This window comes from Kogia breviceps, chromosome 19 (assembly GCF_026419965.1).
Source record: "Kogia breviceps isolate mKogBre1 chromosome 19, mKogBre1 haplotype 1, whole genome shotgun sequence".
NCBI lineage: Eukaryota > Metazoa > Chordata > Mammalia > Artiodactyla > Physeteridae > Kogia > Kogia breviceps.
In genome coordinates, this window is record NC_081328.1 from 5447696 (window position 1) to 5465173 (window position 17478).

The following is a 17478-nucleotide window of genomic DNA, read 5'->3' on the forward strand; positions in this document are numbered from 1 at the left end:
AGTGAACAGAGTGGCTCAGCTGAGCTTCCACTCCACTGCAACTCCCAACTATACACGTCACACACCTCTTCCATATAGATCTTCATAAGACGATGACAAAATGTGCCTTTGGGTAGTAAGCCCAGGAAAAGATGCTCAAGATCATTGATCATTAGGGAAATGCAAATTAAACCCACAATGAGATATCATGACACACCCACCGGGAGGGCTACAGTCAAAAAGACAGACAATAACAAGTGCTGGTCGGGATGTGAGAAAACTGGAAACCTCATACATTGCTGGTGGGAATGTTAAATGGTACAGCTACTTAGGAAGACAGTTTGACAGTTTCTTAAAAAGTAAAGGTTACCATATGATTCATCAATTCCCCTTCTAGGAATTACCCAAGGATAATATGAACGTATGTTCACGCAAAGACTTATGCAGGAATGTTCAAAGCAGCAATATCCGTAACACTAAGAAACTGGAAACAACCCAAATGTCCATCAACTGTGAATGGATAAACAAAATGTGATATACTCATGCAATGGAATACTATTTAGCAATATAACAGAATGAAGTACTGATACATGTTACAACATGGATGAACCTGAAAAACATTATGCTAAGTGAAGGAAGTCAGATATAAAAGATCCCATATTATTTCACTTATGAAATGTCTGGAAAACACAGAGATAGACAGCAGATCAGTGGCTGCCTAGGAAGGGAGGTGAGGGTGAGGTTGGACTGCAAACAGGGTGACGGCAATGTTCTAAAACTAGATGGTGGTAATGGCTGCACAAGTCTAAGAATTTACTAAAAATCATTGATTTGTACATTTGTAATGGGTGAACTTTAAGACATGTAAATTATATCTCAATAAAGCTTTTAAAACCATGCCATTGACCTAACTTTTTAATACTTAGAAAATCAGTACAGAGGCTTTCAACTTGCAGGCTAGACGGGGAGGGGACATCTGAGGGGGCCTCTGAAATGAACTCTCTTCGGTTCTGAATCTGATGCTAGCGTTCACCAGAAACTGAGTTAACATTGTTTTGAAAAGACTTGGAGTTCCTGAACTCTCCTTTAATTAAGTGTGAAATTCCCATAGCTACCTCAGCCTTTGAAGATGAAACCCAGGAAGGTAGTTTCTCTACGTGGACAGGAGAGTATGCAGAATGATTATTCTACTTGGAGTTTTCCTGTGTAATGGGGGGGCTGGCTGCATTTAATTCCTGGTGAGCTGGGCTCATGCAGCTGCCTCACTTTTCCCTGTGGACTAAGCTCACATCAGAGTCGTTGATCTGTTAGGTGGGCCACGAAGTGAGGTGAGTCAGGGTTAAGGTGAAAAGCTAGGTGCCATCTCACCTTGCTTGGTCACTGTTACCATTTGGCAATGCTTCTCTCCAACACTGGCAGCTAGATCTTCAGGGTTCCATGTGCAGCCTTAACTGTACCTGCTCTCCTGGGCTGTGTTCTGGCTCCAGACTGGCCCCAAGGCCTTCTACCTCTGCCAGCCTCAGGTTCCTTCCAGAACCTGGAGGGCCTGCTGCAGCCCTGTACCCACCCCCAGGAGGAAAGGCAGCTGCCTGGATGGGTGGGATCCTGGCCCCCAGCCAACTCTCCTCCCCGCTCTCTCTCCCACCCCCTTTCTGTCCCATGGCTGCCTTCTCTGCCAGCCAGAGGGCAATCCAGAGATCTTCTCTCTGCAGCAGCAGGGCTCTCAAGGAATCTGAGAGTCTAGAAGCACAAGGTCTCACAAAAATAGAATTCTCATAGAAAACTCAAGAATCTCCCCAAAGAAATCCTTAGAACTGGGTGTCAATCTCTTTGAGCATCTACTGAGCTTCTGATTATCTCCAGAAGAAGCACGTGGGGGGAAATGTCAAAATACATATACATTTGCCCATAATAATAGAACTCTAGAGCTGTAAGGAACTTCTGAGATCAACTAATCTAATCCCCTTAAATTACACAGGGATCGACTGATGTTCAGGGAGGGGAAGTGGGCTGGCTGTCTAAGGAGTTCTAATAACCAAGGCAGGGACAGTGGGGCTTTAGCGTGGGCCATGAGGAAAACACAAAGGAAAGAAGGGAAGAGTATTCCCCTCTTCTGTGTGGGGGGCCAATGAGCCAGCAGGATGTCCTAGTTCTTTGGGAACACGCTCCTCCTCTAAGATTCCGTCTGTGGTCTTGATAGATCGTTAGATCCATCTCTTCAAACATTTAAGCCGGCTGCTTCAATCTGCTCCTGTTTCCTAGTGAGGGGGCAGATCATTCTATTGTGGTTTAAGGCAAGGACTCAGGAGTCAGACACACTGAGTTCAGACCTTGCCTCTGCTACAAAGTGTTGGTGAAACTCGGCCAGGTTATTAAACTTTGGTGCCTTAAAAACATGTGTCACTGGGGTCCATCACACAGTATTTTCTTTGTACAAAGGAATTTAGATAAATCTGCTGCCTCAAAAACAACTGCAATAGTGAAAATGGCAAGGAATCCTTTAAGAAGAGCTGTTGCCTTAACCAACTAACCACAACATGAATATGGATCAATTTAGTCTGATTGCTTATTGGGAAGACAGACCTTTAGTGCTGGAAGATACCTCAGAGGCTTGGCTCTTTAACCATGCCAGGCTGTCTCCCATTAAATTCTTCAAATACGATCACATAGCCTTTTCTTCCAGTAAGGCATGGTTTATTATTTTAGAAGCCAGCTCCTTCCACCACGGGTCAGTTCTAATTGTTTGAAAAGCCTTCCTAATATCGAACTGAAGCTGGTTTTGCTTTCTTTGGGCAAATGATGTCTACAGGCTTTGATCTTATCTGACCCACCAGGCTCTTGTGAGGACAAGATGAGACAAGAGATATGAAAGTGCCTTGGAAAGTAGAAAGCTGATCCACTTTCAAGGTATTATTTCTTAAGATAATAAATATATGAAATGTAGCTTTCCTTTTTTTTAGACAAACAACTGGCAGATTAAAGAAAATATCAAAGGTGTTGTATCTTGATTTCAGCTATGTACAGACAGGTTATCCCAGACGTGTGGTCGAGCTAATCTTAGAATTGGTGAAATCACTTGATTTGTATTCATTTCCTATTGCTACCACACAATAAGGGCTTAAAAAAACACCCATTTATGATCTCACTTCTGTATCTCAGAAGTCCAGGTGGCCCCTCTACTGAGGGTCTCACAGGGCCAAAATCAAGATACCAGTGGCTGGATCCTTATCTGGACACTCTGGGGAAGAATCTGCTTCCAAGCTCATTTGAATTCTTGGCCGAATTAAATTCCACCAGTTGCAGTACTGAGGTCCCAGGTGCATGCTGAGGCTGGGGGACCTCTCAGCTCCTAGAGGCCACTGGACCATCCTTGCACAGGGCTCCCTCCATCTTCAGAATCAGCAATGGCAGGAAAAATTCTGCTCATGCTTCAAGCCTCTCTGACCTTCCCCCTGCCCTCAGCCAGGAGAAGGCTCTACTTATAAGGTCTCATATAATTATATTGGTTCACCTGAATAATTTCCTTTTTGCCGTAAAGCAAAATATAATCATGAGAATGATATCATCCTATTTATAGTTTTCACCCACGCTCGAAGAAGAGGAGATGATACAGGGGAAAATGTCGCTGGGGATCATTCCTAGAATTCCACCTACCACATGGTTCAATAATCATAACTGAGGAATGGACGTGGATGCAACAATATCTACCTGGAGGGAGGCCTCTAGTGGCACCACCAGGACACAGACTCCTGATGTTCAATATATTCATAGATAACTTGAATTAAGAAATAATTGGTTAGATAGAAGGTAGACCAAAATTCTAAATAATTTTAGCAACTGAAAATGATGTGGTAGACCCAACAAAGTGAAATTTAAGAAGAACAAATGCAAATTAATCTTCCAAGCACTTGCATGTACATGGAATGGGGGCAATGTGGTTAGATGGCAGATCACAGGAAAAAGACCCAGGGATTGTGATAGGTTCCCAACTCAACATAAGAAACAGCACTAATAGAAGAATGTCCTTAGCAACAACCTAAAACAAATCTGTCCATCTTATAATATTTTAATATTTAAAATATGAACATTTTTTGTCCTCAGCATAAATACCTCCAGTTCTAAGATCTATTCCTTATGTCATGTGGTTGTGAGGTCCTTCATTACCTAGTGCTCATCTTCGTTTGCCTACACTAGTTGGTAAATGTCTTTCTCAAAACGTGACAGGAAGAACTGAGAGCAACGACTGACATATGATCTACCAAAAATAACACACACTTAGTAACTAAACTTGAATAGTTTAATTATGCTTCATATTATGTGTATGGTTCAAATATAACTAGAAATTCTAGAAGTGACTTAGAAAAAGGAGAATCTAGAGCATAAGTCTTAGAATTTTTAATATGGGGCAGTAGATGGGAAGAATAGGAGACAAATTTACAAAAAAACAATTTTCTCCCATATGTAAATGAAAAGAAAGTTAAAGATATAATGAAATTAAGCAAAGATTTCTTAGTTACAACACCAAAGGCACAGTCCATAAAAGAAAAATCTGACAAACTGGACCTCATCAACATGAAAAACTTTTGCACTTCAGAAGATGCCACGAAGAAAATGAAAAGATAAACAACAGGCTGGGATAAAATATTTGCTAACATATATGCAATATGTCCGTAATATACAAAGAAGTCTTAGAACTCAAAAAAGAGTACAAACAGATCAATCAAAAGATAGATAAAAGATATGAACAGAAATGATGCCAAAGAAGATCTATAAATGGCCAACAAGCACATGAAAATATGCTCAATAACATTATTACAGAAATGCAAATTAAAACTCAAATGAGATGCTACTTCACATCCACTAGAATGGCTACAATAAATAAGACAGATAATAATAAATGTCAAGGGTGTGGAGAAATGGGAAGCCTCATATATTGCTGGTGGGGATATAAGACGATCCAGCCACTTTGGAAAATAATTTGGCAGTTTATCAAAAAGTTAAACATAAAACTGCTGTACTACCCAGCAATTCCTCTCCTAGGTATACACCGAAGAGAAATGAAAACATACATTCACGCAAAGACTTGCAAGCAAATGTTCACAGCAGCATTGTTTATAATAGCCCCAAACTGAAAATTACCTAAGACGACTAGATAGACAAAATGTGTCATATCGGTAAAATGGAGTATTATTCAGAAATAAGTAACTACTGACACATGTTCTATCATGGATGAATCCCAAAACATTATGCAAAATGAAACAAGTCAGACACAAGAGACCACATGTTGTATTGTTCTATTTATAAAAAAAGTCCGGAATAGGCAAGTTTATAGAGACAGAAAGTAGATCAGTGGTTGACCAGGGCTGGGGGTGGGAGTGAAGATCAACTACACATGGGCATGAGGGATCTTACTGGGGGGCAGAAAAATGTTGCAGAATTGATTTATGGTGATGGTTACACTACTTGATAAAGTTACTAACTATCATTGAATTGTACACTTGGAATGGGCGAAATTTTTGACATAAAATAAAGCTCAATAAAGTTGTTTTAAAATATATATACATAGGGACTTCCCTGGCAGTCCAGTGGTTAAGACTCCGTGCTTCCACCGCAGGGGGCACAGGTTCAATCACTGGTCAGGGAACTAAGATCCCACATGCTGTGTGGCACAGCCAAAAAACACCCCACAAAAAACCAAAACAAAACAAACAAATATATATATATATATATATATAAAATGAAGAAACAATCTTATATAGGAACAAAAAATAAAAACTACATAGAGATAACAATAAGAAACACTCAAAACCTACATGAAGATATTTATAGGGCTTCCCTGGTGGCGCAGTGGTTGAGAATCCGCCTGCCGATGCAGGGGACACGGGTTCGTGCCCTGGTCCGGGAAGATCCCACATGCCGCGGAGCGGCTGTCCGGAGCCTGTGCTCCGCAACGGGAGAGGCCACAACAGTGAGAGGCCTGCTTACCGCAAAAAAAAAAAAAAAGATAACTTATAAACTTTTCTGAGAAACACAATTGAAGGTATGAACAAAGAAAAACAAATCACATATTATAAAGGTGGCCTGGCCATTCTTTCAAAATTAATTTGAAGGTTTTAAGGCTTACCAGTCAAAACCCTAATAATTTATATTTCAGAACTTGACAAGATGATGAAAGCTCATGTGAAAGAAGAAACAGAAGAACTTAAAAAAAAAAGGAAAGGAAAATGAAAATGGATGATACAGACCTTTACTATAAAAATATTATCACTCACAATAAAGCTACAATCCTTAAAGAGTATTGCATATAGATGGATTAATATACTGATGTAACAGAATAAGAATAGATACTTTGAAGCAGTTTGATAGACTCAAAACTGAATATAATTGAGCAAACGTCACAAACCAGTGAGGGAAAGGACCCATAACTCATGTGCTGGGCCTACTGACTACTTAGAAACAACAACAACAAAACATTTAATTATACACTCCCTAACATAGTTTCTATGGGTTTTCCTTTCCCAGGACTCCACACTTTGGAAAGCCATCTCTCCTCTACATGGAGTATTCCCATGGGGCTGTCAATCAAAGTATTTCCAACCTTCCCAGAAGCTGCCTGCCAATGCAGGGGACACGGGTTTGAGCCCTGGTCTGGGAAGATCCAACATGCCATGGAGCAACTAAGCCAGTGCACCACAACTACTGAGCCCGTGAGCCACAACTCTAGAGCCCATGAGCCACAACTACTGAGCCCGTGAGCCACAACTACTGAAGCCCGCGTACCTAGAGCCCGTGCTCCACAACAAGAGAAGCCACCGCAATGAGAAGCCCGCACACCACAAGGAAGAGTAGCCCCTGCTTGCCGCAACTAGAGAAAAGCCTGCGCACTGCAACAAAGACCCAATGCAGCCAAAAATAAATAAGTAAAATTAATTTATAAAAAAAAAAAACACAACAACTGTCCCACAAGGGGTGGGCACAAGGCTTGGCCTGAGCAAAATACTCCATCTCATTGTTCGCAGTAATTGGCTCAGAGATGGGCACATGATCCAGACAGGACCAATCAGGGTCTCTTTAAGGAATCTGACATATGGTGCTGGGAAAAAGAGGGTCTCTCTTCCTCCTGGATCAGGCGTGGGCCATCTTTCCAGCCAAAGAAAAACAATGCAAGAAAGGAATCAGCTCTCAGAAGAGAGCAAAGCCATGATAAGAGACAGACAGTAAAGCCCTGATAGCTCCCTGTTCAGGACCGAAAGCTGGTTACACTGCAGCAAGCTGGACTCCTTCCCCAGAAGTCTGAGTTAACAAGTCCTCTTTCTGTTTAAGTTAGTTTGAGTCAGTTCAAGTTAAGTTAGGCTTCTATCACTTGTAACCAAAAATGTGGGTTGTTTTTTTTTTTACAAAAATGTTTTGATGAAAACATTCACTTTACTCAGTTTACCAAAGAATTTAAAAAGGTTAAAGGAAAAAGTAAAATAACAAACTATAATAAAATACAGGTGAATATTAAACTGATCTTAAAATGGGCAGGAACTTGCTAAGTGTAAAAGTAATAAAATGGGCAATGATAATAACAACAAATTCACAGGAGAAGGAAATCTAACAGCCAATAAACACATAAAATGTTCAAGCCTGTGAGTAATTAAGAACATCAAGATCCAAATGAGATATCATTTTGACTTATAAAGTTAATAATATTTTAAACAATAATACTTAATGCTGGTAAGGATATTGTGAGATGACCACCTCATAAACTGCTAGTGAAAGTGGGAAAAATACCTTTTTTAAGAATAACTTGAAAGTATGTATCATCTAATTATCCTGCTTCTTGGAATCCCTCCTGGGGAAATAATGGGAAATATAGTAAAAATTTATATATAAGTGAGTTCACAGCAGCTTTATTTTTAGCAGTAAGAGCTCAGGTACGACTAAAATGGCCCATAATGTGGTTATGTTACATAAACCATGGGATACTTGTAAATAGAAGATAATTCAGCTATAAGAGGGGTTTAGAAGAATATTTAGAGAGTATACACATGATATGTTACATGAAAAAGTCTATGATATTTTATATACAGCATATGGTTGCAATTTCATTTTTTCAAAATCTACATGAGAAGGAAACAGACTGAATATTTAACAACAGTCATTCCTGGTAACTTTTATTTTCTTTGCTTACATATTACTAAGTTTTTCAATAAAAATATCAGATAAAAATTTAAAAAGAACTGCTGGATCATATGGTAGTCCTATTTTTTTTTTTTTTTTGCAGTACGTGGGCCTCTCACTGTTGTGGCCTCTCCCGTTGCAGAGCACAGGCTCCGGACGCGCAGTCTCAGCGGCCATGGCTCACGGGCCCAGCCGCTCCGCGGCACGTGGGATCTTCCCGGACCAGGGCACGAACCCGCATCCCCTGCATCAGCAGGCGGACTCTCAACCGCTGCGCCACCAGGGAAGCCCAGTAGTCCTATTTTTAATTCTCTGAGGAACCTCCATACTGTTTTCCACAGTGGCTGCACCAGTTTACATTCCCACCAACAGTGAACTATGGTTCCCTTTTCTCCACATCCTCACCAACATTTACTATTTGTTGTCTTTTTATGATAGTTATTCCAACAGGTATGAAGTGATATCTCATTGTGGTTTTGATTTGCATTTCCCTAATGATTAGCGATGTTGAGCATCCTTTCATGTGCCTGTTGGCCATGTGTATGTCTTCTTTGGAAAAATGTCTGTTCAGATCTCCTGCACATTTTAAAATCAGATTGTTTTTTTGATGGAGTTGTATGAGCTCTTTTATATATTTTGGATATTAACCCCTTCTCAGACATATCATTTGCAAATATCTTCTCCCATTCAGGAGGTTGTCTTTTTGTTTTGTTTGTGGTTTCCTTCACCATGCAAAAGCTTTTAAAAGAATGAAATTTTGCCATTTGCAACAATATGGATGGTCTTGCAGGGTACTATGCTTAGTGAAGTTAAGTCAAACTGAGAAAGACAAATACTGTATGTTTTCACTTATATGTGGAATCCAGAAAATAAAATGAATGAATATAACAAAAGAGACTCACAGATACAGAGAACAAACTAGTGGTTACCACTGGGGAGAGGACTGGAGAGAGGAATAAGATAGGGGAAGGGGATTAAGAAGTACGAACTATTATGCATAAAATAAATAAGATACAAGGATGTAATGTACAGCACAGGAAATACAACCAATATTTTATAGTAACTTTAAATGGAGTATAATCTATAAAAACACTGAATCACTATCCTGTATACCCGAAACTAATATAGCACTGTAGGTCAACTATATTTCAATTAAGAAAACTTAAAAAGAAAGTGTACGACTTTGCTAGTTGTGTCCTACCCAGCAGATCAACCTCAAAGTCTCTTGCATCAATTATATCTCACCCACTTGCAGTAGTGCCTGAGAAATTAAGAGGTACTCAAAATTGATAAGCTGTTGATTAAAACAGTACTTCCAGTACGGAGCTGAAAGGGGTGTTTGTGTGTGAACATAAGGGAAGGGGGGTAAAGGGGGAGGAGACCATCCATAGGTTAAGAAACAACTTAGGAGAATATGACTTTTGTTCAGCCTGAAAAAGTATCTCCACTTAGTCCTTCAACTTAGCAGTGTGCCAAAGTCCTGTGACAATGGCTGAGCCATTGTACCTACTTATACATTCAGGTCCCATCCAGGCAGTGGGAAATTGCAAAGAAACAGGCAGAATCAGTCGGACGTATGTAATGCGGTTGTGCTTTTAATGAATGTGCAGAGGTTGTACGGATAAATTGTCCATTTGATTAATTCCTCTGGCAGGAGAGAATTAAACGTACTTAAGCTACACACTAGCAAAAGCCGAATGCTCTTTAAAATGTGATTTTCTGTGTTGAGGCCAATTTCTTTCTGGGCAAAACATTTCTTGAGATAATAACGGAAGTCAATGAGAAAATGGAATTCACCATATAAATATTCACTATATACTACTTTGTCAGAAAAGTATCTCATGTGCAAAACAAGGTCAAGTTCTGCATAGTATTCGCCATTCTTTGCAGCAAATCTTTCTTGCAAGTTCCTATTTGCATCCTTTCATATGAGAGGTGATAAATGCGTATTTTAGAAATAATTCACTGTCAAAACTTTCCCCTTTCCCTCTATGAGGTATTCGGCATTAGAGTACTAGAGACCTGTAAATCCAAAGAGGTAATATCTTCTTCAACTCCTGGGCAGGTATGAAGACCCAGGGGAAAGACAGTGCTGTATTTTTTATCGCTTGGAATGCTAATGTCTGGCGTGCCTGTGGGTAGGAAGGAAATATTTTGAATGGTATGGAAGCTGGGCACACTACTCCGAATCTCAGAAGTCATTTCCCTGCCTTTACACAAGGAATATTTCGTGAATGCCTATTATTTGCTGGACACAGTGCTGGGTCCTGGGGCAGAGGAGTGAGCAAATCAGTCAATGTTTTCGTGGAACATACAGTCACAGTGAGAGACAGACATTAACGAAGTTGCTCAAATATATAATGCCTTCATTATTCTGTTCCGAGCGATATAAATTCCAAAACTATTTGCTCCAAGTCCAAGGCAGGCAGAAAAACTCACTGCCAAAGACAACACTCTTCCCAAAGCCCTTCCTGTTTAGGACAGGTGTGCTGCTGAGAATCATCATAAAGACAAAGAGCACATGAGAGGGTCCCCTGTGAATGAGGTGAGAAAACTTCTCCCTGAACCCACAGTGAATGAGCCCCTCCAACTGATCATGACCCAGGAAAGCCCGGGTAAAAGCCCGAGATGTCCAAAGTCCCAGAGGTGCTGCAGCCTTTACCGTTCCAGCTGCAGAGGGACCTGCATCCCTCTGAAGCTACGCTGTCTGCCTTTCGTCCTCAGCTGGGGCGGCGGGCAGGGTGGTGCCCAGCACTACAGCAGGAGACAGCGTAGCAGCTGCTGCTGCTTCTTTGGGAGCCAGGGCACAGGTGGAGTCCTGTGTGGATCCCTCCTCTGAACCGACCTCCCCTTCCTGATTCTGTCATTCTTACAATAATCAACCACCCTTCATTCATCGATGGATAATTATTCAACGTCTACTAGGTACTGGTGATAATAGCAACAAACAAGACAGACAAAGGTCCCTGAGAGCAAAAAAGTTTACATTCCAAAGGGGACTGCCGCCAATAAGCAAGAAGGCAAGTTCATTTCAGAATGTGGGAAATGTTAGGAAGAGGATAAACAGAGGGAGCCATAGGGTTATTGCTGTGTGTGTGGTGTATGTTTGTAAATTTTTTTCTACATATGTCATATTTCCCTCAATAGAAGTGGAGTTTAACTTTTAGTCATCTTTGTATTCCCAGTGACTAGTTCAGGGTCTGGCATGAATTCATTTATAATGAATATGAATGACAGAGAGTATGGTAAAAGAAATTGTAAGCTCCTGAATGGTAGGGACCTTGCTCTCATCTTTGTATTCCCAAAGTGAGAGGTGCTAAATAAATGTGCCAGTTGATTGATAAGAAAATAGTCATAGGAATTATTTACTGAGCACTTATTACACCCTGAACTCCTTAACAAGCATTCCTGTTTTTCATCCTTAAAAAATTCACTTGAAGTAGGAGTTACTACCTCCATTTCATGGATAAATAAACCAAGAATCATGTCAAGGTTTCCATGGTCAAACAGCTGGTATGTGTCACAGCTGGAATGAGAATCCAGGTGTGTAGGACTGCCTAGTCATTCCTCAAAAAGTCATGGCTTATCGATTTGCTCTGGGGTTTGCTCTGATACGGGCTCTGCCCTACACCCTTGCAGTTTTATTTTACCTCTGTTGGGTTACGTCTGGCCCTCCCCCTGCAGCTCTGTGGGCAGAGAGCAAGTGACACTGGGTGGTCATTGGATGGTGTGAGCCAAACAGCAGCAGAGTTCTCTGTCAGTGGCTGACTCCAGTGCTCACCTGTCTGTCAAAGGCGTGATCACCAGGCGAGGTGTATTTCCCAGGTACTCACAGGAGTATCGAAACTGGACATCACAGATGTTGACAAAGCAGTGTTTGGCCTCGTCGTCCCAGCGATGCCGCAGCTGGGACAGCCAGAGGAAAGCCCGGGCATTGTCCACCTAGAGAGAGCACGGCAGAGGAGGTGGGTGAATCACAGGGTACAGTAGGTAGCAGGCAGCCTCGTGGTCACAGGATTCACAGGGCTCTCGATGACCTGGGTGTTGGGTGTTGGGTGTTGGGTGTTGGGTGTTGTGTACCGGTCAGGAGAGCAGTATGCTGCCCACCACAGCACAGGAAGCGTGAGCCGCTCAGATGACGCTGTTTTGCTGGGGTTTTAAAGGTGCAAGCAGCCACCGTGATCCTCTCTCAGTTGCCTGGCCGGTGCAGAGCTTGGAGCCGCGTGTTCAGCCATATGTGAGCCTCTCCCTAACCTCAATATTCACGGTGTAGGTGCCCAGAACGAGCGACACTCCTGAGAGTCTGGAACTCACCTTCTGAGCAATCGTCTTGGCCACCACATCCCAGGCATGGACATCGATGGTGCATATGGTCATGATCTCCTGCCGGTCCCCCTTGGAGAGCTGGCCGATCAGCATGGTGATGAGGGTTTTAAGCTGGGCCACTTGTTTCTTGTAATAGTCCTTCATGGCATTGTCGTAGCCTTCCTCCAGCCTGGCAAATGCCTTGCCCACCTCTGTGGTCCACCAGATCTGAGTGCAGGTCAGGGCCACCTGTGGCACCAAGAGTCACTTAGTAAAGCCATTACCAGGACTGTCTCCCAAACCGGCCCAGTCCCCACACAGCACGGGCTGAGAATGTCATTGTGCGGGGGACAGACACTCCTCCCCTCCCTCTTCCACCAGCACTGTCTCATTGAGCATATGACTCTAAGGCCTTGGAGGTATGAAGTGGGCACAACACAAGTGGGGAAAGTGCTTTCTGCTCTTGAAAACCATATCATTTGGTTGAGAACAACCAAAGGCTCATGCTGGTCAATGTCAGTGGCTTTTAGAAATTGGTACACTGATCTTTCTGCTTTTGCTTCTCAGGCCACAGCGTCTTTCCTGTGCTTGGGAGGAAAACAAAGTGTTGATTGAACATCTCAATGATACTCAGTCTTTGCTCTGTTCTTCCGGAACCTCTCATGGTTGGAGTATTCTAGTTTAGTGAGCCATTGCTGATCATGTGTGGCAAATTTTTTTCTTGCCCGTAATACTTTCACTACATTTTTTTGTATCTCTTTAAAACCGTAACTTTGAAAGGCCTACTCTTGAAGGTCAGGGCGAATTCCACTGAAATCCAACGTGGTCAATATGATTTGTAGTCTTCAGAGATTCAAAATAAATAAATGAAAAAAAGCGACTTAAATGCACATTTCTTTGCTGAGAAACTTAGTAAGGAAAACGCATAATTTTGATTATCCATGGTGGAGATGTGGTACCACTTGCTTCGGGAGACACCGCTCTAGATGATGTCTGTCACAATAGCAGGAGGCAATGCATTTTCCTGCCACAGAATGCTGATTCAGGTAAACAAGGAATCCTGGTGGGAATTATTCCCTTTGTGAAGTAGAGAATCCTGTTGTAGTAACAAGTACCGTTCCCTAATTTATTAGTTTTTGCCTTTGGATTTAGACATATCGGGTTTTGTTAAAGAAGTTCCTCCTGCAGTGTGATCTTGTTGGGATGGTTTGAACGTGATGTGCCAATTATACTGTTAAAACAATACCTCTTCCTTCTGCAGCACTGGCTTATTTCTCTTCTCTGTCTACACTCGCTGTCAACATTTTCCCACCTTCTTCTCACTTCTCAACCTCCTGCAGTGCGGTCTCTTCTCTACCACTCCACTGAAATGGCCTCACCAAGTCCATGGACGTACATTAGCCTCTTTATTTTGCTTGATCTCTTAGACATGTGTGGTGTAACTGACCTCTTACCGGCTAGCAACACTCCCTCTTTTGGTTTCCATGACTACCACTCCTTGGTGTTCCTTCCGTCAGAAAAGGTTGTTTCTCATTCTGCTCTACTGGCTTCTCTTTGCCTACTCAGTCTTTGAATGATGCTCAAGGGTTTGTTCTGCACCCTCATCTCAGTCTTCATATTTTCCAGGGCAATCTTATCTACTCCTCGGGCTTCAATTACCACCAAATATCTGTAACCCCAAATAAACCAAACCAACACTAGTACGAGCCATTAACAGGGGAGGGAGGAGTGGTATATTGCAGCCAGAGTCATTAAAAATAGCCTCATTAACTCTCCTCTTTCTCTTGTTACCCTCCTGAGAGCCCGGTGAAGGATTTAGATATATCCTGGAATCAGATGAGACTCCCAGACGTGGACCACAAGCGCTGTCTTCTAGTTTCCTCTCCAGAACCCACCTGCCACCTCTTGCCCCCTCTTCCCCTAACTCCTGCTTCCACCACACTCAGGCCTCAAACACATTACACTCTCCCTTGCTTCTGAGCCTTTGCCTGTACTCTCACCCACGCTTCGTTGCTCTTTCTCTCCAGCTTTCATGTGTTTCAAACCTCAGCTTAGGCATCATATCCTCAAGAGGGTGATCCCCAGACCCCGATAACCAGCTACAGGCTCCCAGAGGACCCTGAGCCTCCTGTATTGTCACAGCAGGTCCCACTTGTAGGTGACTGACTTCCACGCCAGTCTGTAAGCCCCAGCAGGGCAGGGTTACATTGTCATGCCTCTGGCTGGTGTCTCCTGCACTCAGCAAACAGCTTGGCACATACAAAGTGTGCTGGCTCAGTGAGCTGAGCTGTTTACGTTTTCTCCCTACTGTAGCCAATGGAGTAAAAATGGACGACCCTTAATTCTCCAAGGTAGGGGTTGGATTGCGTCACGGCGGACAGTTCCCCTGGTCCCTCCTGCTGACCCCTTCCAGACCAGCCTCTCCTGACCCTGAAGCATGAGTGAGTCAGGCAGCCTCAAGAGGCTGATGAAGGTCATAGAGGCAGAGAACAAGCAGAGGACGGGGGCCCACAGAGGCCCCGCTTCGGAGAATACCTGAGCTGGATAGTCAAAAAGCCACTGCTCCCTGGGCTTCTCTTCGTAGGCAGTTATGCCTTCTGTCATCTCGTGCCTCACGGTGGCCTTCATGTGAGCGAGCACACGGTTCAGCCATATTTCTACCTGGAGGAAGAACCTGAGGTTAGACGCTGGGCTCCTAAGATGTGCTCAGTGATACACTTCACTCAGCCTGAGGGAGTGAAGAAAATGAGCCCAGGCACGATGGACAACCCCAAACCGCTGCCAGAAGGCACAGGGAGACAGTGCGTTTGTGTAAAGCAGGACGGGACTCAATTAACAACAGGGGGGATATGCCCACGGGAGCCCACCGGGCGAAGTAGGTTCAGGGGATGTGGGGCTGCCGCCCACAGCTCTCACCAGGAAATCTTCATCTGGGTTGAGCTGGGTGTAAATAAGTCAGTGGATTCTCATGACCTTGTCCACGGTGAGTATGAAGCCAAAGGCCAGGATTATATTTCCCAACTAAATGCTTTCTGGGTCTACAAAAAGAACAGCCAAGGTTTGAGTCAAACCCCAAGGTCCCTTTCATAAAACTGAGAATGTGTGACTACTTTCAAGTACGAGAACTGCTTTCCAAAGATACATGTGGATGAAGGTGGAACTCTGAAAAGATCTTTTCTCCAGGTGGTACTCTGGACTGGATTAGAACCCCAGGGACAATGCTCTGTTGGATCATTTAGGATAGTGAACCAAGTAGCGCTTATCCTTTAGCGGTGATGGTGAAAGATGGAAGGAAGTTTAAGGAGAGAATGGTCTCGTGTTTTGTTTTCTTGAATTGTACCCGGGAGATTTGGAGGTGGTAGTTTCTGGAGAATGGCAGTGGTGGGCTCTCCACAGGGTAGAGCTGTGAGAGGTGTATTGTACAGAGAAGTGATCGCTCAGGAATGTGGTTGATTTCAAAGGGCATTTTCTCCCGTGGAAGCTGTCAGTGTCCTACATTCCCCTGTGGGGTGCTCCAGGGCTTGTCATGCTAAAGTCTCCCGGTGCTGCTAATCATTTTTAAATCCTTCTCTCTTTGACTCAGGTAATTGTTTATGTGCATTTTATTCCTCTCTGCACAGGTCTTCGGTTAAGGAAGATATATGGATATTGACATGTGTCCTTCCCAGAGAGAGGAAAGCAGGAACTGGAAGCTGCTCCAACATTGGTTCAAGTCAAGGGAACTGGCAGTCCCAGGGCACAGATAGCAGTTCCGGCCCCAGGTCATAAAGGCTGATGCCCGAACGCAGACACTTGAGAGAGAAAGGCATACGTTACCTGCCCGCTGCAGTCACAGGGCTCGCTGAAGGCCACATACTCTTCTCCCTTGCTGTACGTGCCAAGACTGATCTTGGTGGGTTTCTCACTGGCGTCCAGCTGGAACTGCATCTTGGCCATATTGTCAAAGAGTTTGGAAAGGTGTCATTGAACCTATGAAGGAAACCATGCCAACAGAGTGGAGAGCATGTCCGGGAAGTTACTTATTAGTATTGCTTAGAGGGCTACCATGTGACAACCACTGGAGTGTTGGGTACAGAACATTTAGAAGGAAGCTAGGGAAGGATGGGGATGTGAGAATGGGAGCCAGCTGGATTGGATAAAAGGAACACAGATGTGGTGGGCATCACGCATTAGCTACAAACGGATGAAGCCACAAAAGTCTGATTAATTTCTGCTTGATCTACTATAGATGGGAACAGATTGGAACAAAAAGTGACAAGTTAATTCATAAGCCTTCTTCCTAAGAAAATACTACTGTGCTGCAAGGGATAGTCACAGGATACTCTGCAGAAGAATGCTAACATGCCCAAATCTGGAGCGTCAAGGGCAGTGATGACAGTGGCCTGTGGAAGAAGTCACTCAGTTGTAGGAACCACTTTGGTACAGCAGACCATCCTCAGGAGGGTCCAGAGCGGGGCCAGCATGCTCACACCAAGCAGAGAGCCTGGCTGTACTGGAACTTCTTATTAGCACAGCATCTCATGATACAGAGGCCCTTCACAGTGATGCCTTGGGCAGTAATTCTAGGAAGGATGCTAGACAGAGCCACATTGTGGTCCTGAGGTGAGAGGAACAGCAGGTGAAGAAGAAACAACAAACAGAAAGCTGTCCTGGTAGAGTTTTTTGAAATACAAGGGCCTACTGGTACCCTGAGTTGTAACCCTTACATTTACAGCAATGAGCTCTCTAAGCTTATGAGATGAGAGGAAAAATTCTAAGAGTATTGAAGTAAACTGTGAAGGTACTGGACGAGATGCCACCTACAGTGACTTGGGACAAATATCGTGATGGGATGGACTTTTTTAAATCCAAGAACAAGTAGTGGATTAAAGCAACAACCACAACTAAGACGAGATCCGTGAAATTATCCCACAACTTAAAAGAAGGAGAAAGCTGGACTCAAGAAATACAGTAAGAGTGTACATATTAGAAGGTTTAATAAAGGAAACAGAAGTAGTGATGAAAAGTATCACCTTGTTTTGTTTCCAA

General features: G+C 43.2%; 1 protein-coding gene across 1 annotated transcript in view; it reads right to left on the minus strand.

Moving 5' to 3' along the window:
* Nucleotides 1-17478, minus strand: part of DNAH9 (dynein axonemal heavy chain 9) — a 263407-nt gene that overhangs the window by 169794 nt on the left and 76135 nt on the right. The window contains 4 exon segments of the mRNA XM_067021483.1: nt 11927-12087; nt 12460-12699; nt 14986-15111; nt 16267-16419. Coding sequence (XP_066877584.1) covers nt 11927-12087; nt 12460-12699; nt 14986-15111; nt 16267-16419 — 680 coding nt within the window.